Raw genomic sequence first — 23,396 nt, 5'->3', positions numbered from 1 at the left:
TAATAGAATTAAAAAAAATATATAAAAAACGACTTTTTCCGTTTTGTTTTGCCAAAGTGGTGAATTTATTGAGGGTGAGACTAACAAAAAAGGAGGAAAAAAAATGGACAAGTTGCACTCTTATCACAATTATTGATCTCTCTCTCTCTTTTTTTTTTTTTTCTTGCGTGCTTGTGTGTTTCTGCAGGGGAGGAAGTTATTTGCCTGTGAGTTCTCTCTTTTTTTCTTCCTACCAGCAATACGTTTCTGTGGATGGATAATAACATAGACGAAAGAGAGAAGGAGTGAAATAATTTAAATTGGTCCTTTCTCCCTTCACACATTGCCATAGATTGGAATTCCCTTTCTCCCTCTACCTCACTCTCTCTTTCTCCATATTTCTTTTTTCTTTATATATATCTATATATCTATACTTCTTCTCTTTATTGTCACCTATGCATATGTGCATTGTCCAGATTTATACACCGCTTTGCCTTTGTTCCTTTCTTTGATTTGTCTGTCGCTGACTTCACACGGAGGAGGGAGGAGAGAGATGGCGATAAAATGACGGTGCTTGAAAGGGGAAGGTGTCTGTCTGTGTGTTTTATTAACGCACAGACACACATACACACACACAGACAAGTATTTGTGTGTCATTTGGGGGTGAAATGCGGAGATGAGCCATGCTGTTGTCAGCATTGTGCTTTACTTTATTTTGTAACTTTGACGCAAGGGAAATGCAACAATAATTGAGAACCTGAGGGCCGAAGTAAAAAAAAAAAAGTGGAAGGTGTTTAGGAATTGCTTGCATGTTTGTCACCCCTTTGTCAGTTTTGAGAGATTCTGCCATTGGGTCAGGCACTCATGTGTGTACTTTCCTGAAGATGTATTCACGAGGGGCGGGCGAGAGGGCGAAGAGGAGGCAAAAAGAAGAATAACAAAAGCAACTACACAACATCCCCAAAAGGGCGGGGGTGAAATAAAAAAAGAAGGAGCGAGGGAACGAAGAGGAGTTACGATGGAACTCCGATGAATTGCATCGCCATGCTGGTATGGCGGTGGTGGCGGTGGAGGCGGTGGAGAGGTATAATACTCTAACCCAATTTCCCTTTTTTCTTTTTTTCCCCTTTTTTAAATTTTGTTGTCATTTGGAACGTTGACACGCAGTCGCATTGCACGTTTTTTTTTTTTTTTTTTTTTTTTTTTGCGGAGTTCTGGAGCCTTCTCTCTCTCTTCCACGCTGCTCTCTGCCCCCCTTTTTTCCCCAGTGCGAGGAACATCATTGGCACATGAACAGGAGAACAAAAGCGCCGTCTGTGTCCGTGGAGGAGACTGAGGATACACGACTGGAAAATTTTGGGCGATTTCTTTACGAGTCCTTTGTAAAGAACGTTTGTCCGTCCATATTTGAACCACAGCTTCGATATTATGGTGACTACATTCATCACTTTGGCTTTTTTGTAGAGGTCAATACGAAGGGGCAGAGTGTTTCTTTCTTGTCGTCCACAAAACATCCACATGGTCGTCATGATGGTGTGTCGTTCTCCCACGATGGTGCCGCTTGCGGAGGCGATGTTGTTGTGGACGCCGGGTGGGGGATCGGCGAGTCGGAGCAGAAGGAAGCGGATGCACAAGCACGCGCAGTTGGCCCGTTGGATGGGGTAACAAAACTGGAGGAAATAACAGCAAAAGTAATTGCGCCGTTTCAGCAGACAACGTGGAGACAGTCTGGGACACAGTGCTTGATGAAGAAGGCACGGGCATTGTATTGTTGGTTGTGCGAGAACATAACTGTGGAGCTTCCATCACCTTCTCCCGCGGTCGAGGAAGAGGCCGCTCCTGCTGTCACCACTGCAAAGAAAGTGACTGGACGAAGGGGCGCCGCGGCATCTCGTAACGCAAAACGAAAGTTAGGGGTTGATGTGCAATCCACAACAGCCCCCGTGGAGGTTGTCGACCCGCTTGAGGCGGCCATGCGTAAGCGTACCGCTGACCCGCTTATTTTGGCACGCTTGTATCAGAAGTGCCTGTACTGGGCTCAGGTGGAAAGTAAGGTGGTTGAAGGCTACGTGCGAGGACGTGCGCCGGAGGAAGTCATGGAATGGGCATGGAATATTGTGTGTATCCCACAGGGGGAGAACAGCATGACACGGTACCTGGTGGACGTTGCTCTCTCGGCCTACACTGGACCGCTACGTCACACCACACGGAATAAAGACGTTGTGGAGGAAGCAGAGGCTGGTAGGGACCCCAGTTCAAAGGATTTGCCATCTGTTAAATCCAAGCGTCCTGCTGTCCTCCAGAAAGAGAAGCCAAAACAAAACTTCCTTGACGGCCCAATTTTGGCGTCGTCTGTTTCAGCGGAGAAATGCATGGAAAGTTTCTATTTCAATACAAAACCACAGGAATTTTGCTTCACTCACTTACCTAAAGAGAGCCACAATACATTACTCTTGAATCCGCCACGGAAATCTCTGTGGGAGGGCGCTCCCTGTCTGACGCACACGTTCTTTCGTTTCCCATTGGCGTTGCAGTCACACCGACGTCGATGCCTCTTCACGGTGCGTTCCACGCCCTTTTATATTAGTCTTATAAATGAGAAACCTGAGCGGACGGAGCTTTCCTGCTTCATCTACAAGGGCACACTGGAGGCGTTGCCCGAAGATCTCAGCACGGCGACACCGCTGGGACCTCAGTGGGTGTGGCACCAACGCGAGGAGGCCACCAATAGCGAGACATTTACAATAATGGTGCCAGAGGCTGGCTACCATAGCATTGTGGTGGGTGCGAGAACGATACGCAAAGACCCTTTTACTGCAGTCGTTTCTGAGGAACTTTTTGTGCCTGTTGTGGCTTATCAAGTTCTAGTGACGTTTGTTCCGCATCAATTACCGCAATTTCCCCGCCAGTACTTCACCCCCTCGGTTTGTAAACTTCTTGCACCTTTAACGCCTCATGTTCCGGAGGGCTCTACACATTTTGTTGTGATGCCATCGTGCCCAAATGTTGCGGGTGTGGCGGTCGTCTCAAAGCAACCCAGTGAGGGAGAGAGATTGCTGTTGGCATTCCTGACCTTCTCGCCCCAAAACGTCGCGTACACGGGCACCGTGGTACTGACCAGCGGCAGCGAGGCTGAGGTGTGGATCCTCTACGCCGCGCCGGACCATAATTATGTGAACTTGACGGAACTTCCTCGTGCGGAGCCGCGTTTCCAAACTCGGTTACCTCCTTTAGGCTCAGATGTTGGTGTTGTTCATGGCGTTTTGCCGCATATATCGCCGCAGAAACCGAAAAGAGAATCGAATTTGCTGTTTTTCCCTTTTGTGACGGGCATCGAAGTCAAGAAGCCTGGCGCGGCTGTTAATGAAGGGTGCTACATCCAACCGCAGCCCACACTGGAGGAGGAAAACCAGCTAACACTCCGGCGCCTCATTGGCGTGAAACCAGAGCTTCTGGATGAGGTGACGGCTGCCATGTTGAAAAGGTCGTTGCCTGTTGGATCTTACTTTGACAAGAAAATTTCACTCGGTTGGAGGGCGGTGGGGGATGTGTGATGGCAAAGATGACTCTTGGATCCGTCTTTTATGTAATAGAAGAAAGAAAAAAAAAAGCAAGACCGCGTGGGGACGTTGAGACGCCGTGGCGTCTTGAGTTGGCATATATATATATATATGTATATTACTTTTTTTATTTTCTCCCCTCGTATTTTGTGCTGCTGTTGTCGGGTTTTTCTTTGAGGGTTGTGTGGAGGTGTGGACCCCTTCCGTAGTGAGTGAAACAGACCTAAATTTCCCTTTCCTGTACTTTTTCTTTATTTTATTTTTCTGGAAAAAACGACGGCCGCAGCATGAACGAAGGAGAGGGGAAGGGCCATCAAAGCACACACGCAGTCGCCGGTCTAAAGAAAGAAAGAAAAAAGGAGACAAACCGACACGAATGCTATCCTGCGCGGTGATTGGGTGCGGTGCTGCCGGGATGGCGGCTTGCACGGCCTTACGTCGGAGTGGTTTGCTAGTGACATGCTTTGAGCTGGCGGCAGACCCTGGTGGCATATGGAACAGCGACCCACGCAGCCCTTTTTCCTCGCGGGGACTTGTGTCACCTGTACACCCAACGATGCGATGTGTACTACCAAAAGACCTGATAAGTTTTGGCGATTTGCGTTTTGATTACACTGTGCCGCAGTTCCCACATCACTCTTCTGTTTGTCGCTACTTGGAGCAGTATGCGGAGAAGATGGGCATCCGAGGGCTTGTGCGCTTCAACACGAAGGTGCAGTCCGTCCGTTACGAAGAACGGGATGCCCTGTGGCGCATTATTACAGTTAACGTTGTGAATGGTGACGTTTTTGAATGGTCATTTGATAAGGTGTGTGTGTGCACCGGTCAAACACAGGAGCCACGATACCCGGACGGAATAAAGGAATTGCTAGAGCCCTACCTGAGGGAGGGTGGTGAGCTGCATCACGCCTCGCATGTAAAGGATTTTCGCCAGTTTAAAGGAAAACGTGTTGTTATTGTGGGCGACGGCGTCACGGCATGTGACTACTGCTGGGAGCTGTTACGTAGTGGCTCTGATGTGTACCAGAGCAGTTGCCAATCTCTTTACATGCCGCAGCAACGCCAACAACAACAACAACTCGAGAACGGTGCGAACTGGTCTTCTTTGAAGATGCATGAAGGTGGGGCTATGCGTGATGCGGCAAGCGCCGCTCTGCACCTGCTTTCCTGCTCACCTGGCTGGCGTAAGGATATTACAAAAGGCAACCGCATTGTTTCAAACTGGATTAAATTTAGGAATATTGCTTGCTGGGGAGGGATGCCAGGCGTTGGACACCCTCTTCGCAGTGAGGGACGCGGCATATTATTCGCAGAGCAGCCGAAGCGGATAGTGGATATAATTGCCGAGGCAAAAACACGCTCTATGGCGCGCGATCGGCAGGGAGGGATCCAAAGTTCAGACGATACCCCGGGTGAAATCTTTGTTGATAACATCGATGCGATCATTTGTGCCACCGGATATCACACACGCTACCCGTTTCTGCATCGTGACATGCGAAATGTGGTGGAGGGATCATCGCTGCTGCAAATTTCCAAAGGTGAAGGGGGGCAATCACCGCCGTCGCATGGAGATAGTACCGGCAAAGAAATGCACCATCATCGTGGACTTTATCTGGGCACACTGTACGTTCACCGTCCTTCCATTGCATTTGTGGGGATACAAAAGGAACTGTTGCCGCCTTTTATGCTTTTCGAAGCGCAGGCGAAGTTTATATCTTATGCCTTTACGCATCGGGTGAAGCTTCCTGTTGGCGTGGAGGGTCTACTTTCGCGGCAGTCCGAGTTGATGAAGCGTTACCCACTGCTTGAGAATTTGTATCATCCTCAGGGCCTTGGGTTGTACTCGGCGTTGTATTTCAATGTCCTTCAGGAAGAGCTGCAGGTTGGCTCCCGCAACACATACACCGCCAGCATCGTGGAGCGGCGGAGTTGGATTCTTACAACAAGTCTGCTGCGTCTTGTACACAAGCTGCGATCCGTGGCTCCGTTGAAAAGAAAGAGGCAGCATGTTCTTTTCAGCAACGCGATATAGTTTTGCGATGGAGGGACACCCAATTGTGTGAGTAGCCATGCTCGCTGTTTTTTTTTTTTTGAGCGACCATATGACACGTTGTTGGGGCGCAATTGTTTCCTTGCTTTTTGTGGGATTGGCGATTTCGTGATTTCTCCTTCTCTTCACTTTTTTTTTTTTTTTTTTCTTACGTACATGTGGAAGGAGCTTTTTACGAGAACAGCGAGGGAAGCAGAAAGAGGAGTTGGTGGAGGGGAGCTAAACAAAAAGGAGGCGGATATATATATATACATATATTAAACAACAACAACAACAACAACGACAGCAACAGCAACAAAGAAGAAGAACAACAAAAGGAGTGGTGGGGTTTAGCACAACACGTTTTTTTGTTCTTTTTTACTTTCCTATTAAGAGTTTGACACGCCGTGGCACTTTGCATTTGCCACCCCAGCAAGAGGAGGAAGAGTAACACGTGAAAGTACGCCACGGCATGCGTCGTGCGACTGTCTTTCCGCTGCATGCCGGCGTTGTTATAAAAGTCACTGGGGCGGCTCGTTTCTGTAGTGCCGCGGCCACCGCCGCTGCCGCACCATCGATGCCACCGCCGCCGGTGTCAACGACGGGACGGACGCTCATCCGCAACATGAGGCCGCGGGAGCTGATGAGGGAGCTGGACAATTACATCATTGGGCAGAACGAAGCAAAGAAGGCGGTAGCGGTGGCGCTGCGCAATCGCTGGCGACGCCACCATGTGGGTCCGGAAATACGCGAGGAAATTGCACCGAAGAACATCCTCATGATAGGGCCTACGGGCGTTGGAAAGACGGAGATTGCCCGGCGTCTGGCAAAGTTGGTGGATGCGCCCTTTGTAAAAGTGGAGGCAACCAAATTTACGGAGGTGGGCTTTCACGGCCGGGATGTGGAGAGCATCATTGAAGACCTCTACAAAGCATCGTTGACGCAAACAAAGCAGAATCTCATGCGGCAGAACGAAGCGGTGGCCCGACAGAAGGCAGAGGACCGTATTTTGAAGGCTTTGGCCGGTGTGTCGGATGGGTTTCGCGAGCACCTTCGCTCCGGTGCCCTGGATGACATAGAGGTGATGGTGGAGCTGCAAGAAAAGGCACCGAAGCCCAAGACAGCAGCAGGCGAAGGTGTCTTTATTGCCATTGATCTCCCCGGCGCCTTGGGCGCTGCACAGACCCGGACGGTGAAGAAGTTACTAAAGATTAAGGACGCCCTTCCTGCCGTGCAGCAGGAGGAGCTTGAGAAGATGGTTGACACGGAGGATGTTTCCGCTGAGGCGTTGCGAGCCTGTGAGGAGGATGGCATCGTGGTGATTGACGAAATTGACAAGATTGTCACCGCATCCGGGGGGTACAAGGGACATCAGGCCTCTGCGGAAGGTGTCCAGCAGGACCTGCTCCCGCTTGTGGAGGGCACAACTGTGTCAACCAAGTTTAATGTGCAGATTAAGACGGACAAAATTCTTTTCATTTGCAGTGGTGCCTTTCATAACGTGAAACCCTCTGACATGTTGGCAGAGCTTCAGGGACGACTCCCCATTCGCGTAGAGCTGAAGCCGCTCACTTCCGACGACTTTCACCGCATCATAACAGAGCCCAAGTACAACCTAATTAAGCAACATATTGCAATGATGGAAACGGAGGGAGTCAAACTTGTCTTTACGGAAGACGCTCTCTGGGAGATCGCCACGGTTGCCGCTCACATAAACTCCACCGTGCAGAACATCGGTGCACGTCGACTCATCACCATCACAGAGAAGGTGGTTGAGGAAATCAGTTTTGATGGTCCTGACAGAAAGGGTGAGACGTTTGTCATCGACGCAGAGTACGTCAAGAAGTCTGTAGAAAACATGGTGAAGAAGGTGGATATTAAGAAGTTCATTCTTTAGATAAAAAGATTTATTTATACTTATATGTATGTATGTAACTATATATATATATCTACATATAAGTAAATACTGAAATATTTTCTTTTGCCTGCCGTGCACTCATTATTACCGCAAATGTCGTGCGCGGAGAGGAGCGAAGAAAATTGAACGAACAGAAAAATGACGGCTCTCTTTTTTTTTTTTTTTCCTTTTTTTTTTTCTTTTTTTTTTTTCTTTGGGCCTCATTTTTTAGAAATGGACGGAAATACATCCATGCAGACAAGAAGGCGACATATATATATATATTGGGATTTGCCTCCCACGCCATACATACATATGTGTGGTCTTTTTTTCTTTTTTTTTCTTTTGGATGTATGCAGGGATTTGGACGTTGCTAGGGGATCCGGAGGAGGTGAGTGCGTGAAGGGGCAGGAGAGGCGCTGGCGGCGAACGAATTTGTCAAGAGCCGGAGACGGTGGATGGGAGAAGAAAAGGAAAGGGAAATGCGTGTGTGGCAAAATAAGGGAAGGAAAACAAAACAAAAAAGAACGAGGGAAAAGAGGAGGGAAAAACAAACAAACAAAAGAAAAAAGGCGAAGGAAGCATTAAAAAACAGGACAGAAGTTCTGAAGACATGCGGAGGGAGGAATGGGGGGAAACAAATAAAATTTACAAAAAAAAAAGAAAACGGAAACAAACAGAAGGGAATTCAAAAGGCACGTGCAAAAATAATAATAAATAAGAAGAAAAAAAAAAAAGAGAGGAGGGATGAGATGAGGGTTTAAACAGCCGTTCATCCACTGGGACGGGGGGAAAAAAACAACAACACACCGCCGTCATATGTTGTTTGCGGTATTTGGAGATTCATCAGTTGTGTGTGCCTTTGTGAATACGTGGCAGTTTTTTTTTTTTTTTTCTTCTGACTCTTTTTTTCTCTCTTTCTTTTTTTTTTAAATTTTATTTTGCATGTGCCTTTGCGTTTTTTTTTATTTTTATTTGTGTGTTTCTGCCATTTTCTCTGGCGCTGTGGCTTTTTTTCCCCTTCTCCCCCCTTTCTCTGCAGTATGAGTGAATGCTTGTGTGTGTGTCTTTGGCAATGGCCACTGCGACGCCTGTAAGAGGCTCGGTAGCAGCGTCCTTTTGTTATTATTGTTTTTGTGTTTTGTTTTCTTTTTTGGCCTTTGCTGCACGTGTCTCAGAGCTGTGACGTAATTCTTCCCCGCCTTACCACTCTCTTTTTTTTTTTTTTTTTTTTCGTTCTGTTGTTGTTGTTGTTACCTTTCACCCCACTCTTTCTCGCTCACTTTCTCTCCCTTGTTTACCTCCGGCACTTGTGTTGGTTGCGTCAGCATGCGTATTTATTTATATTCGCATACATGTGCCTTCCCCTCCCCCCCCCCCCCCCCTTCCTGCCAGTGTCTGTAAGATGACGGCATGTGTTCTGCAGCTCTCTTGCATCGCTGTTTCTTTTGTATTCACCGTTTGTTGCGCCTTTTTTCAAGCGGCGTGCGTGTGTGTGTGGGCGTGGTTTGCAGTCCGCCACTCGCAGGCACAGACAGAAATAGGTTTACGGGACGTTTAGGCGGTGAGGAGGCGAAAAAGAAAAAGAAGGAAAAGAAAAAGAAAAGAACCGAGCAAGAACGAGGGCGAGCGCAGGAACGGAGAAGGGGCGAGAATGCGGTCGACGGCACTGTGGCTGTACAAGATGCCGAAGAACATGGGCGTCGCGCCGCGCTTTGATGTGTGGAATGAGTCGTACGAGCCATGGCAACACATGAAGCGCATGGGTCGGCTGGTAGGCACCGGCTTCTACATTCCGCCCGAGTGGTACAACCACTTCCGCATGTTTCCGCCCATAAATCACAACTTCCAGCAGGAGAAGACACTCAACCCGCGTAACGAGAGCGAGCCAACGCAGGACGACACGGGGTCGCTCAGCCAAGAGCGGGCGGCACTCCGCGACGAGTTAGCGCGGAAGAGTCGGCTGCTGGCGTCGGAGGGGATGCGGTATTACAACATCTTTTGGGTGCGCAAGCCGCTTGATAGGATGGAGAAGGAATACTACGAGCTCAAGAGGAAAGGTATTGCCCACAGCGAGGCCATCAAGAAGGTGCTGGAGGGCTTTTACAAGGAGTTGGCGGTGAAAAAGCGTGTGGCAGCAGTGCAGGCAGAAGAGGCGAAATTATCGGGGCGGTTTATCACAATGCGTGAGGCAACTGTTGTGCTGAACGTCCTTGCCCAGTTGCATCGCGAACAGCTCACACCGCATCAGGTGGCGCTTCTTGCACGGGAACAGCACCAGGCTACAGAGAAGGCAAGCGGACTCACGGCAACGGTGTCTCGCGTGTCAGCTCCAGCAGCGGGCATAGATGCGGATTCAACAGCGTCAAAAGAATCAGGCTCCGACGAGGCCCTTTCGGCGGATTCGCTGGCGAACATGTTGGAGGATGATCATGCGAGCGGTGCTGGGACGCAGTACCAGGTGGAGGTGAAGCATAGCGCACGCGACAGCGTGAGACAACTGCATGAAAAGTCGACAGACGACACCGGTTCACCCGATTGGTACACCGGTGCGTCGCCTGTGTACAATGGCGCCGCGTAGCGATGACTCTCTGACGTTTTACTCGACTTCACTGAGCACGCATGAAAGCTCTGTGCTGCTCGTTTTTTTTTTTTTCTTTGAACAAATAATAAAAAAAATATCTTTAATTGCGCATTAACTTTCTAAACTCTTACATCCACACACACAGCCGCTTTTTTTTTCCTTCTCTTTTTTTTTTTTCTTTTTTTTTGTTACCATGTGGGGAGTGGGGGGAGTTGAACATGTCGTTATCCATCGATTCTGCTCCCCGTTTGCCATACGTCGTAGTGCCCGAAGCGTTGCGAACCGAGTACGGCTTTCTTGACACCTGCGCTCTTTATTACTGCGCGCAAGTTGAACATTTTGTGGTGTCGACTGGCGACGGAGGAGATCGAGAGCCCGCAGTTTTGTTTATTACATGCGACAGCCTCTACATTGGTGATAACCAGGGAGGGATTTACCGGCGCGTGGAACTCAAGAATATTTGCTGCATTTTGACCAACATTGGTTTCTCTTTGTCTGATAACCCCAGCAGTTCGCGGAGTCTGTTCACCGCGTTTGTACTCAGCAACCCACAGGAGCCAAGTGATATCGTTTTAGCCGGAAAAACGGGTTATGCTGCCGCGGTGGTTGCTGAGCGGCTGCTGTCGTTATGCGGGCATCCCGTTCCGATGCAGAGATGCATGACTGATAGACATGACCTTCTACCGGAGGGTGTTGTGCGGCTGCCACCACGTGGCAAGCCCACCTTGACCTTGCAGGAGCAACAGGCCTTGCGCGACAGCATTTCTTCCCGCAGTGGGGCGGCTAACGCGGCGTTCCTGTCGTCTGCCAATACATTTGGGGATCGCCTCGGGGCGACGCTTGCTCGCTTGGTGGATGAAAAGCGGAGCAGGACGACGGCCCCCGACACCGTCGTCGCCGATGCTGTTCCTCCCGATGTGTGGGTGCCAGTTGCCATTAGACGTTGTTTTCCACCCTTCAACGATGTGTCGCTATTTTGGGGCGGGTCGGTGAGGTTCTATGGTAAGACACTAAAGGAGTTTTCGGAGGCCACTCTCTTCATCACCCCGGCGCAGGTTGTTGTGGTTCACGCACAGCAGCCGGTGCGTGTGCTGCCGTTGCAGGCCATTTCGAAGGTTCTCGTTCACAGCATCGACAGTGTACGAAAGCAACGTTTCACCTTTTTTGTTTCCAGCCTGAAGGACGCGGACATCTGCATTCAAACCGTTGGAAAGGATAGCGACTTACTGCTTAAGCGGGTCCAAAATGCCCTTTGTGCTCTCGATCCAACACACGTACCTCCCATTAATCCCGTCGCAACCACCAAGGGGTTGAAGCTGCGTCTGAGGCCAAAAAAGGGGTATAAATTACCCACCATTGCGATGCCGCCAACTTCCGAGAATGCACGATACAGAAATTTTGTTTTTGAACGTGTGAGGGATATTCTGCGAGCATGTGAGCCATTGAAACAAGATACCGCCGCGGCGCTTACTGAGCAGTTCCTTGGAAGAGAGCTGGAGTTGCTCAGCCTTCTCTACAACACCTATCCGGAGTATGCCATGCGTCAAGAGTTTTCCTCAGTGCCCGAGCATCGTGAGAGATTGTTGTTATTTTGTGCAAAATATCTCCCCGACAGCGTTGGCATCGTGGACGATGTTCTTAACAGTTACAAGGGGCGTGAAGAGGAGCTCTTTCATCATCTTGTGATGCGATACGGCCCAGAGCCCCGTGAGAAAACAGTAGGATTGGAGAGGTATAAAACAACCCTGTCGCCGGAGGAAATTAGGAGGACGTTGGTGAATTTCTATCGTCACTATGAACCAAAGAAGATTGCAGATGTGGACGCGATTATGGCGCTCTACCAGGACCGTGAACAGCTGCTCTTTGAAAGACTCACACAACTCTACGGACCGATGCCGCTTGACCAGGATTCTTCTGCGTTGTCCGTGCAACCAAATTTGCTGCTCTCTCCACGGGACGCCTCCCACGTGTCTTCATCACCGCCACTGCCAAATGAGGATGAAACGGCGGATCGACCTTCGTGGCGTCAGAGACTGGAGGCTTTTCTTGCACGCTACATACCAGAACGCACCGGGGATGCAGACATGTTGCTTCAGAAATACGCTGGACAGGAAGACGCTCTCCTCTGTGGGCTTGAGAAGAAATACGGCCCCGAACCGGTGCCTGTCACACGACGCAATCGTGCGAGGGTTTCTGCTTTTTTTGTGCGTGCGGGTCTGCCAGAGCCTGACGAGGCGCAGATTGACGAGACTATCCGCTCTTTCCATGGGAGTGAGGAGGACTTTTTCCTTTACCTAGAGCAACGGTACGGCGCGGAGAGTCCGCTGCAGTTTCCAAGGGAAGCAGAAGAAATCACTGCGGTGGAGTTTGCAAAGGTGGATCTTCGGACAGAAGTTCCCTTTGTGGAAGTGCCCGAGTCCCTGCAATGTCTCTTTCCTAGTTTCCGTGGAAGAGCCGCGCTTTTTTGGTTTGGCCGCGTCCTTCACTGGGAGCAACCGGCACCGCCGACACTGCGCTGTGCATACCTCACATCCTCGCACATTTATGTGGGGAATTCGGAGGCCGACACCGTGCGGTGCACCGCGTTAGAACGGGTAGAAGCAGTGTACATGAATTCGAAACGCGAACGTCGTGACATGCCCCTGAGCATGATTATGTGTGTGCATGAGGAGCACGATCTCTTTTTTGCCTTTGCGTCAGATGAAGAGGGGCATCAACTGCTGTCAGTTCTTACAAGCACACTCACACAGTATCATTTTGGCCGCCAGTGCCGTGTATTTGCGTGCGCCAACTTCACTGATTTTGGCATTCATGTCAACTGCGCGCGTCCACCGACGTACATCAACCATGTTGTGGCCGTCTTGCAGCGACCCCGAACCAACGCGTCTTTGCGCGTCGGCCAGAAAAACAATGAGGCCGCCAGTAGTGGTATTGACGGTGATGATATCCATGTTCACCGCCTGCTGAAGCAAAAAGAATGCGAATTGCGTAGTGGGCTTCACGACGCTCTTATCCTAAAAGATGACGGCTATCAGAATGTGGAGCTGCAGAGGGATGCCGTTCTCGTTAACCAACGATGGGCTACCATTCGCCAGTTAGCGACGAAAGAGAGGAAGATGTTTGGTACTGTGCCCCCGCGACCCAGCGCTGGAAGCGTTATCGTCAGTAACGCCCGTTCAACAATGAATCGCACAAATTCTCCGCCGCACTCGTTTCAAGCAGTCGCCAATGTGCCGTCGCATATAATTAAGGCCAATCCATTGCAGCGGGCGCAGTACGGGAGATTTTCTCCGAATGGCACTTACGGCCTGGGCGTGAAGGCCCGTCTATACGGTGGCATTGAGGGCGCCGTGAAAAATGTTTCAGAGGCATCGGAGGGCAACTTCACACGGTTATTGATGTACTCCAACGAGAGGTCAGCTGCAGGCTCGGTTCATAACGCCTCCTACCGGCCTTCCATCACCAGGGGAGATGGCGGTCCGGATGAGTAAAGAGGAGAAGTGGGAATTGAGGTGGCATTGGGGAGATACCCGCCGCGACGTCGCAGATACTGTAAAATTGATAAAAAAGAACACAATATATTTGGCCGTGCTGCATTATCGTTAACGTTTTTTTCTTCTTTTTTTCTATTATTTTATAATGTATGTTTTTATGTGTTTGTTTCTTTTTTCTTCTTCTTCTTGTTGCCTTGGATTTACGGGGCAGCGGCTTGTTTCACAGACGATTGACATTTCTTTATGCGTTTGGCGCCCTTTTATTATTATTTATTTATTTATTAGGAGCTTTTGAAAAGAATGATCGTGGGAGAGCTGGCTGCCCTAATGAATGTATGTGTATATCCTGATAAATGAAGGCATTCTTTATGATACTTTCTGCCGTATGTATCTTTTGGGAAGAAAGCGACTTCTTAGGGGCAGGGAGCCGATAGAGGCCGGATAATATTTGTTTTTATTTTGCCACCCACCCTAACCCCCTTTGATTCCCACCACGCGGCGGGGTCTTGTGGTTGGAGGACCCCAAATTCTGCCACTTCGTAAGTAATAATACTTCAAATCCTAACTGAGGACAAAGGACCGTGCTAATGATCCACAGAATTCTATATATTGAATAAAACATTGAAGCAATTAACTAACGAACCTTTTTTCCTAACTTGTTTGGTTTCCATAGATTATTTCAGGATCCGGCCAGCTGCCCGGAAGATTATTCTTATTTATTTATTTTTTTGCAGGCTACGTGTATATATATATTCACCTGCATGCAGCCAAGATATCATACGCCCAGTTCTTTTTCCTCGAGGATTAGCGGCGAGAAGTCTGATGGCTCTGCCTCAGAACCACGCGACGCTGCGGACTCCCACTTGAGTTCGTTTGCGTCCCGTATGCTTTTGCATGTTCTTTCCGGTCGTGCTATGAAAACTCAGCTCGACGACGGCCTTGCGGAATGGATGGAAGGCGACAACTCGGTGGAGTTCGGTGGTTGTGACGATGACGATGATGACAAATACGAATTTGGCGATAACTCGAACGCCATTTCTTTGACGGCGGTTTCATTAACGCCGTCCATGTCTGTTTCTTCCATTGCCCGCGCCGAGCAAATACTTCAGAAGAGTGTGCCGCTTGTTAATGGCGGACGGCACATTGCACTCACAACAGAGGACGTGAGGCGCATTCGCGACAAGGAGTTGCTGCGTTTCTTGCAGGCAAACTCTTCCATGTTTGTAAAGTACCTCCAGCGTCAGAGGGAGCATGCACCCACGGCGACAGACGCAGCCGCACCACCGTCAACCGGCGACGCAACGAAGGAATCCACGGACATTGAACAAGAGCTAAGCACACTCGCCAATAGGATTGAGACGTTCATCACGGCCTTTGACAGCGACGGGGAGGAATACCATATATGTGTTGACAGCGAGGGCAACGTTCTTGTGCCGGTGGCCGCGGAAGAAGAGGAAGATCGACTCAGCACGGCTGCGGTGACGGATGCGGATGAGGGGGAGGACGAGGCTGATGTTGTTGATGATGGTCGTGACAGAGAGGAGGAGGAGAGGGAGAGGGAAAACACGGCGGAAGTTGACGAGGCGTTTGTGCATCGCACCGAAATTGCAGAGAGCGAACTGGAGGGGGGCGCGGGCGAAGGGAATTGTGTGGCGCCAACTGCCTCCGCCGAGCAGACGGAGTCGCATGTGGAAAAGGCAGAGACAAGTGGCGCAGCGCCTCGTCGAGGACGCTTTGGTCGCCGCGTGCGTGTGTGCTCGTCGTCCCCTGCTGCTGCAAAGAAATTCTTGTCTTTACAATCATCATCATCATTGCAGCAGCAGCAGCCTGAGCATCCGAAGAAAAAAAAGAAGGGTCTGGCGGGGGCAAAGAAACACCCTCTGCCGACGGGAAGGCAGCCATCGCTGCCGGTGCGAGGCATTGGTCTCAGCGGGGAGCAGAACCAGCGGATTAAAGAGATCATGCGCACAGATTTTATGGCAGAGCTGTCACCTTACCGCGCGGTGCCAGCGGAGCGCCTTGCGGCGTTGGAAGAGCGACTTCGATGGTTTCAAGAGGTCCGCGGCCCAATTGGCGCTGAAAGTAGCAACGCCAACAGCAGTGACAATGATGATGAGTATGAGGATGAAAGGTTAGCAGCGATGGCAGCGGAGGAAGTTTCCTTGTCCCCACGACTACCATCACCGCCACAACCACGACAGAGAACGGCTCGAGAGATTGGTGATGCTTATATGCGAGAGGCGCGTGAGCAACGGATATTTGAGTCTCGAATGCGTTTGATCAATGCACGGCTGTCGAAACTGCATGATTTGTCGCGTATGGAGGCGTTACTTCCTACAGCGGGGGTGGAACGGTTCGCTGGCGTGCCGCCTCCCGTTTGGTCGCGCGATGTGCCTCCTCCTTTGAGCGAAGATGACATTGCTTCCATGCTTGAGGTTGCACGCCGCGAGAATGCCTTGGCGGTGGAAAAGGGCGAAGCGGCGGCGTCACATGGCGGGGACAGGGATGTCGCCTATCTTCAGGAGAAGCTTCAACATGCACTCCGCCGGGCTGAGTCAATGGTGACTTCTTTTCCCTCTTTGCCTTCTTCTCCGGATGTGTCGTGAGGGACAAGAGGGGATGTACCGTGGCGCTGTTTTTTTTTTTAATTAGTCGGATTTGTTCTGAAGCGATGTTCATTACATCCTCTTCTTTTTGTCCTCTGTTGGGGTTGTACCTCAACGAAGCCACCGGGCGTTGCGTCATGTGCGGATGAACACTGAAGGACCGTTTTTTTAAATTTTTCTCTCTCTCTCTCTGTGTGTGTGTGTCTTCCACCCTCTTTGGTTTTCTACTTGCTCCGTGCCGCAGCAGTCGTTGCCCAGCAACTTAAGGGTGCACCATAAAAAAGCAATTACCTGCGTCTCTGTACGGAAAAAAAAAAAAAAAGAAAAAAACAAAGAAAAAGGAAAATAGGAAGAAAGCAACAACAAAAGGAGCAAATAAAATTGGCGGTAGAGATCCTATTATCACCAATAATAATAATAAAAAAAATATAATTTTTATTGCCGGTTTTTATTATATTTCTACATATGTTCACCGTTACACCGGGTCCACTCAGTCTTGCGAGGAGCGAGACGTGGAAACCATCTGTTTTCCGGCCACCCACACGCATTTTGAAGGCTGCGCCACTGACCAACGGGGGGGTGACGCTTCTGCCACGGCCTTGTAACTCGGGAAGCAACGTGGCAGAGGAACAAACACCAAAGGAGCCCCGCTTGTTGCCACCGCCGGCACTTGGTCAGTCGCCGTGTTTGAAACCCACACCCGGCTGTGCCAATTTGCCGCCGGTGGGCAGCAGCAGCAGCAGTTTTCTTTCTCTAGGTGCAGACATTAACACATGCTCCCAGAAGTTTACAGAGACCGCTACTGAGAAGAGGGTGTACCCACCGGAGATGTTCTTGTCGGCTCGACGCGATGCGGCACACACACCGTACGGCGTGCTTCGCTGGGTGGTGCGACATTATCTGCATATCCCATCCCTAAAAGTTCCGGCGCACCTTCAGCTTTCTCTTAATGAGACGGATGAAACCGATGACGGTCTTACACGTGGGGCGCTCGGCTGCAGTCTGCGGGGCGGTAGGACACGTGCAAAACCTGTTCGACTCACGCATCACAAAGTGATGTCGATTCTAAGTCGCATCACACCGGCCAAATACGATGTACTTTTGGAGGAAATGATGTTGCTTCCGTTACGTCAGTTGGAAGACACGGAGTTGTTGGAGATTTGCAAGGTTGTATTTGAAAAGGCAGTACAGGAGCCCGCGTACAGCGGCCTGTACGCACGTCTTGCACAAGATGTCTGCTCCATGAAGGATGGTGGGCGCGAGACGGAGCCGCGTGACCAAAGTTTTTCTCGACGTTTCCGTCGCATGTTAATTGCGTCATGCGAAGCGCAGTTTCAGCGTCCCTTGCAGCTTTCCGCGGATGAGTTGGTTGACCGCGTGACAGGGGTGCCGTTGGGCGAGGAAGAGGTGGAAGGAAGGCGCACTCGATTAAAGGATCGCCTTGTTGGAAACATTCGGTTTGTTGCGGAGCTCTTTAAAATTGGGTTTGTGACGGAGCGGGTGATTGAGGACGTGATCCGCATACTTGTGCGGGACTACAACCCGGACGAGCCCACCGCAAAGGAGGAGGCGATATTTGAGGTCTTTCAGACGCTCCTGCGCCACACGGGGGCGGTGCTTAAGGAGCACATGCCGCAACTCCTCGCCCAGTCGTTGGGCATAGCGAAGACGATTGAATTGTCGCACCCAAAACCGCGCGTGGTGTTTCTCATGATGGACTTGAGTGATTTAAATCGGGCGAACGGGTGGGTGTCGCCGGAGTTGGTAGAGCAGCATGTGCAGCGTCCAACAAAAACGGGCCGGGCCAAGAAAAATAACGTCACGGCAGGGGAGAAAAGCGCCACCATTGTCCCGCCAATGTCTCTAGCCTCTCTTGTGTCAACAGTGGAGAAGAAAACGGCGAGGAATTCTCTGGACGCTGGTAGGACGGCCGCGTCGACGCCTCCTCTCAATGGGGAACAAGAGGTCAATGGGGCCAACAATCCAGTGAGTGTGAATCACGTGAATGTTCATGGCAAGGAGATTGTCAAAGAGGATGGAAGTATCAACAACTCAATTATTATTACCTGCAATAATAATAATGGTAACACAAGTAATAATAAAAATACAAGTGGCAATTTGAAGTCTTCTCTTCGATCGACGGAACGGTGCTCTCGTGGGCAGCATCAACCTTACGGCCAGCTTGTCCTCACGCATGTTGTCAGTGGCAGCACGGAAAATTATTTCAACAGCAGTATGGATTCCTTGCAGCTCAACAGTCCCTTAACTCCTTTTGGTACAGGCTCGGAAAAAATGGCTTCGTGCCAGCCGGATGTGCGGCCACATCAAATCAACATGAGTCAACCACAAACTACGAGTGAGGGAATAAGATCTCCACATACATTTGTCGGCAGCACACCCCTTACGGACACGACGGTCAACATGAAGGATGTCACTGAACAATTGATGAGCCTTTTTCGTAACGGTGAAGAAGCGACAGCCGTCTCCATGTTGCGGGGCATGGAACTGAAAAACATGGTGGTATGCCTTACATGGTGGTTGCGTCTTGCAACCACAAAAACGTCTTCATTTGACGATCGAAACAAAGTGGCATCTCTTCTTTCTTCGTTATTGAGTAATTGCGGCGGTACTTATGATGCCAAAACTTTATTTTTAACCATATTGGAGTGGATTCGCTTTGATGTGGAAAAGGGTGAATACGACAATTGTCCACGCATGTTTGACAACATGGCTCAAATGATTCTTCAGTGCCACCTCCCTTGCAATGATGCTTTACCGCATGTGGATAAGGTGCGTAACATGGTGCAATGTGGCCTTTTTAATGTACTTTTGCGGGAGCTAACAATCAGCGGAGGGACAGACCAGATGGTGACAGTGGTAAAGAGCTGTTACCTCGTTAGCCTGCAGGTGCTAAAGAACCTGCACGATCCCGATGATGAACGACAGATTTTACGAATTGCGGCGCAGAATCGCTTTCGGCTCCTTCCGTACTTGTTGAGCGTGAGCTCTGTAACGAGCAATGCCATGCCCGGGACGCCGTCCATGCGTCCACGTGTGCCTTCTTCGCCTTCCTTATCGCTGCGCAGCAGCCCGCTCGGGGAATCCTTCACAAACACCGGACACTACGACCCACTGGCGCAATGTCTTGTTTTTCCACGTGTCACAGAAGACCCTGAATTTGTGCTTTTCCGCAAGATGCGTGACGCGGCAGCGGAGGTTGGTGTCTTCCCACCAACAACAGCCCCGCGATGGCGGGACGAGGCGGTTCAGCTGGCATTGAGTCCTTTGGGGAACAACTCCACTGTGTGTGAGTTAATTGCGGTGATGCGTGTGGTTGGCGCCCTGCTGGCATGTTCCTGCGTCACCGAGAACAATGGCCGCATGTTGGCGTCAAGCGCCGACGTGGATTATGTTGTGAGTGAGATACTCAGCAAGCGACCCGGTATTCTTTACCAGGGGGCCGTGGCTATGGAGCTTATCATGTACCATACACAGACACTTAACGACACGGCAGAGTCATCCAAGACGGATTCAATGCGGCTACGTCCACTCAAGCGTATATTTGACCAATGGTGCGCACAAGACATAATGCGTCGTGCCGCCGTGCTTGAACTGCTTGACGCCTTTGAGTGTGCGGGTGATCCTTTCAGTGTGTACACGGCATATCACGATAATATAGCGGATGTGCCATGGCATCTCATGCTGCGTGAACTACGCGGGTATTGATTGTTTCTACCTCTATTCCGACACAGTCGGAGTGTGACTGGAGGCTCACGGAGAAAACGTTCAGTATTTTTTTTTTTTTTGAAATATGGGTTTATTTCATTTAAATGTATACATCTAAATCTGATGCCACTTGCCTGTGATGTGTGTGCGGGATTTTATGTGTGTCCCTGTGTTTCTTAAAAAAAAAAAAAAAAAAAAAAAGAAAGAACACACACACACACGTATGTACGCATTAAAAACAACAACAACAACAACAACAAAAACAATCAAGCAAGCAGGCCATAAAACAAACGGAGAGATGGAAGGCAAGACGTGCAAGAAGGAAGGGGTGTGTGGGGAAGTTGATCAACAGAAATAAAGTACACGTGAAATAAAAAAAAAAATATTTTTTTTTTGCGAAATTTCAGATTTACATGGATGCAGGGGGGGGGGGGGGGTACGCACACATTGCAGCCGCACACGCTGGTGGACGGGGGAGGGGACGACTCCAACGGGTAGCGCAGGAGGGGGTGAGTTGAGGTAGTGGGAGGTGCTCTCCGCCCGTGAAGAGAATCGAACAGCCAACCAAACCAACGAAACAAAATAATAAAAAAAAAAAAAAAAACAAAAAACAGAGCAGGAATTTATACGCATATATTTTTTGTATCAAAAAAAAAAAAAATTTATTTATATGAATATTGCACGACACGATCAAAATGACGGGCCGCAGGAGGCAAAGAAAAGAAAAGAAAAAAGAAAAATGCATTAAAATAAAAAAAAAAAAAAAGAAGGAAGAGAAAAGAAAGGGGAGAAGTCATGGGAGACGAAGAGGATTATTTGACAGTATTTGAGTCACCGCACAGGTGGGTGGGGGAAAACAAACAAACAAACAAAATAAAGAAAAGCAAACTGAATCGTGCATCCGTGTGACAGCGGGAGATAAAAAAAAAAAAAAACGCGCACCGAAGGCCTTTTCTGGTGGCAGATTATACGCCGAAGAAACAGGGCCTGCACGTGCACATTTATGTCTTTTAAAATAACAAACATGTTGACAGCGCACAGTATAGCGTAATGTGAGTAGTGCTAGATAACCCGAAACATGTAACCGGGAAGTGATATGTTGTGTACATGAAAAGAAGCCATACAGTGCACGGGGGGTAGCGGGGCTTAACCAGCCAACAAAGAGAACAAAGAAAACATACAAACAAGAAAATGATAAAGAGATACTAAAAGAAAAAAAAAAATTTTATACAGGATGCTAGAATTGAATTGCTATTTATTTTTATTTTTATTTTTATTTTATTTTTCTAAAAGGTCGCGATGCGACTTTTATTTCTTTTTTTTTTTTTGTTTTTTTTTTTCTTTTCGGAGATATAAATATATATATATATTTATATTTATATAAATATAATTGCTGTCTTCTCTTTGCATATTTCTTTTTTCTTTTTTTTTTCTTTTCTTGCTCCTCTCTCTGAACGCAGGTGATCTGACGCCACGCGACTGCTTTGTGCGGTTCTTTCTACCAATGGAATTATATGACTGCTCCTTTAATTCTCTCCATTTGTTTCGGGCAGTAGACTCGCGGGTTTTAAAAAGAAAAATTTGAGTTTTTTTTTTTTTTGTGTGTCTGCCGACATCAGTCTTTGGGGGCGGTGCCACCGCATGGCGACTATGTGGAGTTGTGTGAAGGATAAGCTTATGTAAACGGTGCCCTTGAGCCCAGTGGCCCGCCTGGGCGTTGGCTTCGGCGGAGCCCCACGGCATTCCACTAAACACGGTGGCCGGCGGCCATGCGCAGGACCCACAGGCAAAAAAAAAGAAAAAAAGGAAATGTTGGGCTGGCGGGAGGTTTGCCCCCCCCCCCCCCCCCTCCCCCGTATTGGACCTCTTGTGCAGGATGTTGCTGTTGCTTTGCTTCCCCGCGCTGTTGTGTGTTATTTGACGGTGCTCCTTGCTCCCTTTTGCCTGAGGGAAATTGCAGAGATGCAGAGGAGGAGGAGGAGAAGAAAGAAAGAAAAGGGTACAATTACTCGTTCTGCTTGAGAGAAGAGCCTTCTTAAGGGCAGAGTACACGTCACGGCCATGAAAACTCCTTTACCACTTTAAAAATGCTACTTTTTAATGCGTGCGATGACTGTGGAGGTGCACAATCCGACCTTTCGGTGCGGTAGGTGGGTGTAGAAATGGAGAGTAGTTTGGTGAGGAGGGGGCATCCTGCGCGGAAAGAGACAATTTCAAGCTCTACTGGGGGGTATGCTTGTGGAGGCGCCCGGAGAAAATTATTTTTGGGATTATCTATGTTTTTTATTTTTACCTTTTTCTACCTCTATTTCTCTCACACGCACGCACGCACGGTGTTTGGCACTTTTCTCTTTAGCCCTGCAGTGGGGCTCTTGTGTGTTGTTGTGTATTCTGGCTTCTGAGTTGAGTATGCAGAGGAGTACAGTTTAGGCGTGCAGGAGGGGTGGCCAATAAGACCCCAGTGGCACGAGATGACCTGGTGGAAAAAGGAAAAAAAAAAAAAAGGGGTACAACGCACAGTTGTGAATGGAGAAAATGACGAAGGGGGAGAGATTTTGATGATTGCCATCTTTTTTATTTTATTTATTTGTTTTTGTTTTTGTTTTGCGAGGGTGGCTGAACGGGAAAAGGACGTGCTTACAACGATCGCTCCGTCTCATTTTTGAATGCGAATGTTGTTTATAAAAGGGGGGCTGCCTGCTGCAATATTGCCGGCGTCTAGCACACGTGTACTCGGGCATGCATATGTACCCTCCATGTTTTTTTATGTGGCATTTTTAAAATGTACTTCTGGGCCTGTGTTTGTTTGTGTGTGTGTGTGGTGTAGAAGGCGAGAAGGACGTGTTTTTTTTTCCTTTTTTTTTTCTTTTGTTTCTTTTGACGCATCTGCAGTTTTATCGCATTTTTAGTTCACCCCTCCACTTTTTTTTTTTTTTGTATGGTGCGCTTTGTTTCCGCCTTTGCTCCCGGTCTTTTTACTGGCGGCCTCGTGAGCGCTGCGTCAAGCGCCGCGGCGTGGGCAAAGCAGTCATCCCCGCGGGATGCAGCGGCGTGTGCGTCCCGCAGTTCAACTTTCACGCCAGACGAGTTTCGTCCATTCAAACTTCTCTCATCGCGTTATGAGTCGCATGACACTCGGCGGCTTTACTTCGCTCTTGAGAGCGGCGAGGCGGTCTTTTCCGTGCCCGTCTCGTCGTGTATCGTCGCGAAGTTGACAGACGCGGAGGGGAAAGACTTATTGAAGCCCTTCACGCCTATTACCGCAAACAACAAAAAGGGGCACTTTGAGCTTATTGTCAAGAAGCACTCGAAGGACAAGATGAGTGCCCTTCTCTTTCAATTGCAGCCCGGGGAGGAGCTGCTTGTCAAGGGACCCTTTGAGAAGTTTACATACAAACCAAACATGTGGAAGCACGTAGGTATGCTTGCTGGCGGGACGGGCATAGCTCCCATGTATCAACTGTTGCAGGCGATTTTGATGAACGCCAAGGACCGGACGCATGTAACTTGGTGTACGCAAC

The 23,396-nt window shown here is 49.3% G+C and overlaps 8 protein-coding genes across 8 annotated transcripts, besides 35 other annotated features; all 8 read left to right on the top strand.

Annotated features, from left to right (window-relative positions):
- Positions 1-29: part of a sequence feature (AT_rich) that runs on past the window's edge.
- Positions 1-19,831: part of a sequence feature (heterozygous, non-Esmeraldo-like haplotype) that runs on past the window's edge.
- Positions 1,159-1,185: a microsatellite.
- On the top strand, positions 1,269-3,533 carry Tc00.1047053510819.90 (hypothetical protein, conserved; the record flags this gene model as incomplete). Its single annotated transcript, XM_807752.1, has 1 exon — positions 1,269-3,533. The coding sequence occupies one exon, from the start codon at positions 1,269-1,271 to the stop codon at positions 3,531-3,533; it is 2,265 nt and encodes a 754-aa protein (XP_812845.1).
- Positions 3,637-3,673: a sequence feature (AT_rich).
- On the top strand, positions 3,916-5,571 carry Tc00.1047053510819.70 (hypothetical protein, conserved; the record flags this gene model as incomplete). Its single annotated transcript, XM_807751.1, has 1 exon — positions 3,916-5,571. The coding sequence occupies one exon, from the start codon at positions 3,916-3,918 to the stop codon at positions 5,569-5,571; it is 1,656 nt and encodes a 551-aa protein (XP_812844.1).
- Positions 5,850-5,887: a microsatellite.
- Positions 6,041-7,465, top strand: Tc00.1047053510819.60 (heat shock protein HslVU, ATPase subunit HslU, putative; the record flags this gene model as incomplete). The annotated part of the gene is made up of 1 exon (XM_807750.1): positions 6,041-7,465. The coding sequence occupies one exon, from the start codon at positions 6,041-6,043 to the stop codon at positions 7,463-7,465; it is 1,425 nt and encodes a 474-aa protein (XP_812843.1).
- Positions 6,116-6,160: a microsatellite.
- Positions 7,477-7,526: a microsatellite.
- Positions 7,637-7,681: a microsatellite.
- Positions 7,931-8,067: a sequence feature (T-rich).
- Positions 8,119-8,221: a sequence feature (T-rich).
- Positions 8,345-8,396: a sequence feature (A-rich).
- Positions 8,680-8,699: a microsatellite.
- Positions 8,826-8,854: a microsatellite.
- Positions 9,042-9,074: a microsatellite.
- Positions 9,120-10,046, top strand: Tc00.1047053510819.40 (hypothetical protein, conserved; the record flags this gene model as incomplete). The annotated part of the gene is made up of 1 exon (XM_807749.1): positions 9,120-10,046. The coding sequence occupies one exon, from the start codon at positions 9,120-9,122 to the stop codon at positions 10,044-10,046; it is 927 nt and encodes a 308-aa protein (XP_812842.1).
- Positions 10,199-10,236: a microsatellite.
- Positions 10,268-13,540, top strand: Tc00.1047053510819.30 (uncharacterized protein; the record flags this gene model as incomplete). The annotated part of the gene is made up of 1 exon (XM_807748.1): positions 10,268-13,540. One exon carries the CDS (start codon positions 10,268-10,270, stop codon positions 13,538-13,540), a length of 3,273 nt encoding a protein of 1,090 aa, XP_812841.1.
- Positions 13,802-13,827: a sequence feature (AT_rich).
- Positions 13,827-14,254: a mobile genetic element.
- Positions 14,305-16,149, top strand: Tc00.1047053510819.20 (hypothetical protein, conserved; the record flags this gene model as incomplete). The annotated part of the gene is made up of 1 exon (XM_807747.1): positions 14,305-16,149. One exon carries the CDS (start codon positions 14,305-14,307, stop codon positions 16,147-16,149), a length of 1,845 nt encoding a protein of 614 aa, XP_812840.1.
- Positions 16,457-16,495: a microsatellite.
- Positions 16,557-16,589: a sequence feature (AT_rich).
- Tc00.1047053510819.10 (hypothetical protein, conserved) lies at positions 16,615-19,875 on the top strand (the record flags this gene model as incomplete). The annotated part of the gene is made up of 1 exon (XM_807746.1): positions 16,615-19,875. The coding sequence occupies one exon, from the start codon at positions 16,615-16,617 to the stop codon at positions 19,873-19,875; it is 3,261 nt and encodes a 1,086-aa protein (XP_812839.1).
- Positions 19,832-20,538: a sequence feature (haploid, non-Esmeraldo-like haplotype).
- Positions 20,054-20,083: a microsatellite.
- Positions 20,113-20,141: a microsatellite.
- Positions 20,244-20,270: a sequence feature (AT_rich).
- Positions 20,451-20,486: a microsatellite.
- Positions 20,507-20,547: a sequence feature (AT_rich).
- Positions 20,539-23,396: a sequence feature (haploid, Esmeraldo-like haplotype).
- Positions 20,590-20,659: a sequence feature (T-rich).
- Positions 21,032-21,098: a sequence feature (T-rich).
- Positions 21,130-21,161: a microsatellite.
- Positions 21,182-21,220: a microsatellite.
- Positions 21,226-21,264: a microsatellite.
- Positions 21,272-21,315: a sequence feature (A-rich).
- Positions 21,708-21,730: a microsatellite.
- Positions 22,462-22,481: a microsatellite.
- Positions 22,720-22,754: a microsatellite.
- Tc00.1047053510819.4 (NADH-cytochrome b5 reductase, putative) lies at positions 22,814-23,396 on the top strand (the record flags this gene model as incomplete). The annotated part of the gene is made up of 1 exon (XM_807756.1): positions 22,814-23,396. A coding segment is annotated over one exon (583 nt), but the record flags the coding sequence as incomplete, so codon positions are not given.

This window comes from Trypanosoma cruzi, genomic scaffold (genome assembly GCF_000209065.1).
Source record: "Trypanosoma cruzi strain CL Brener 1047053516899 genomic scaffold, whole genome shotgun sequence".
NCBI classification, from domain to species: domain Eukaryota; phylum Euglenozoa; class Kinetoplastea; order Trypanosomatida; family Trypanosomatidae; genus Trypanosoma; species Trypanosoma cruzi.
This window is presented reverse-complemented; position numbering and strand designations above follow the sequence as displayed.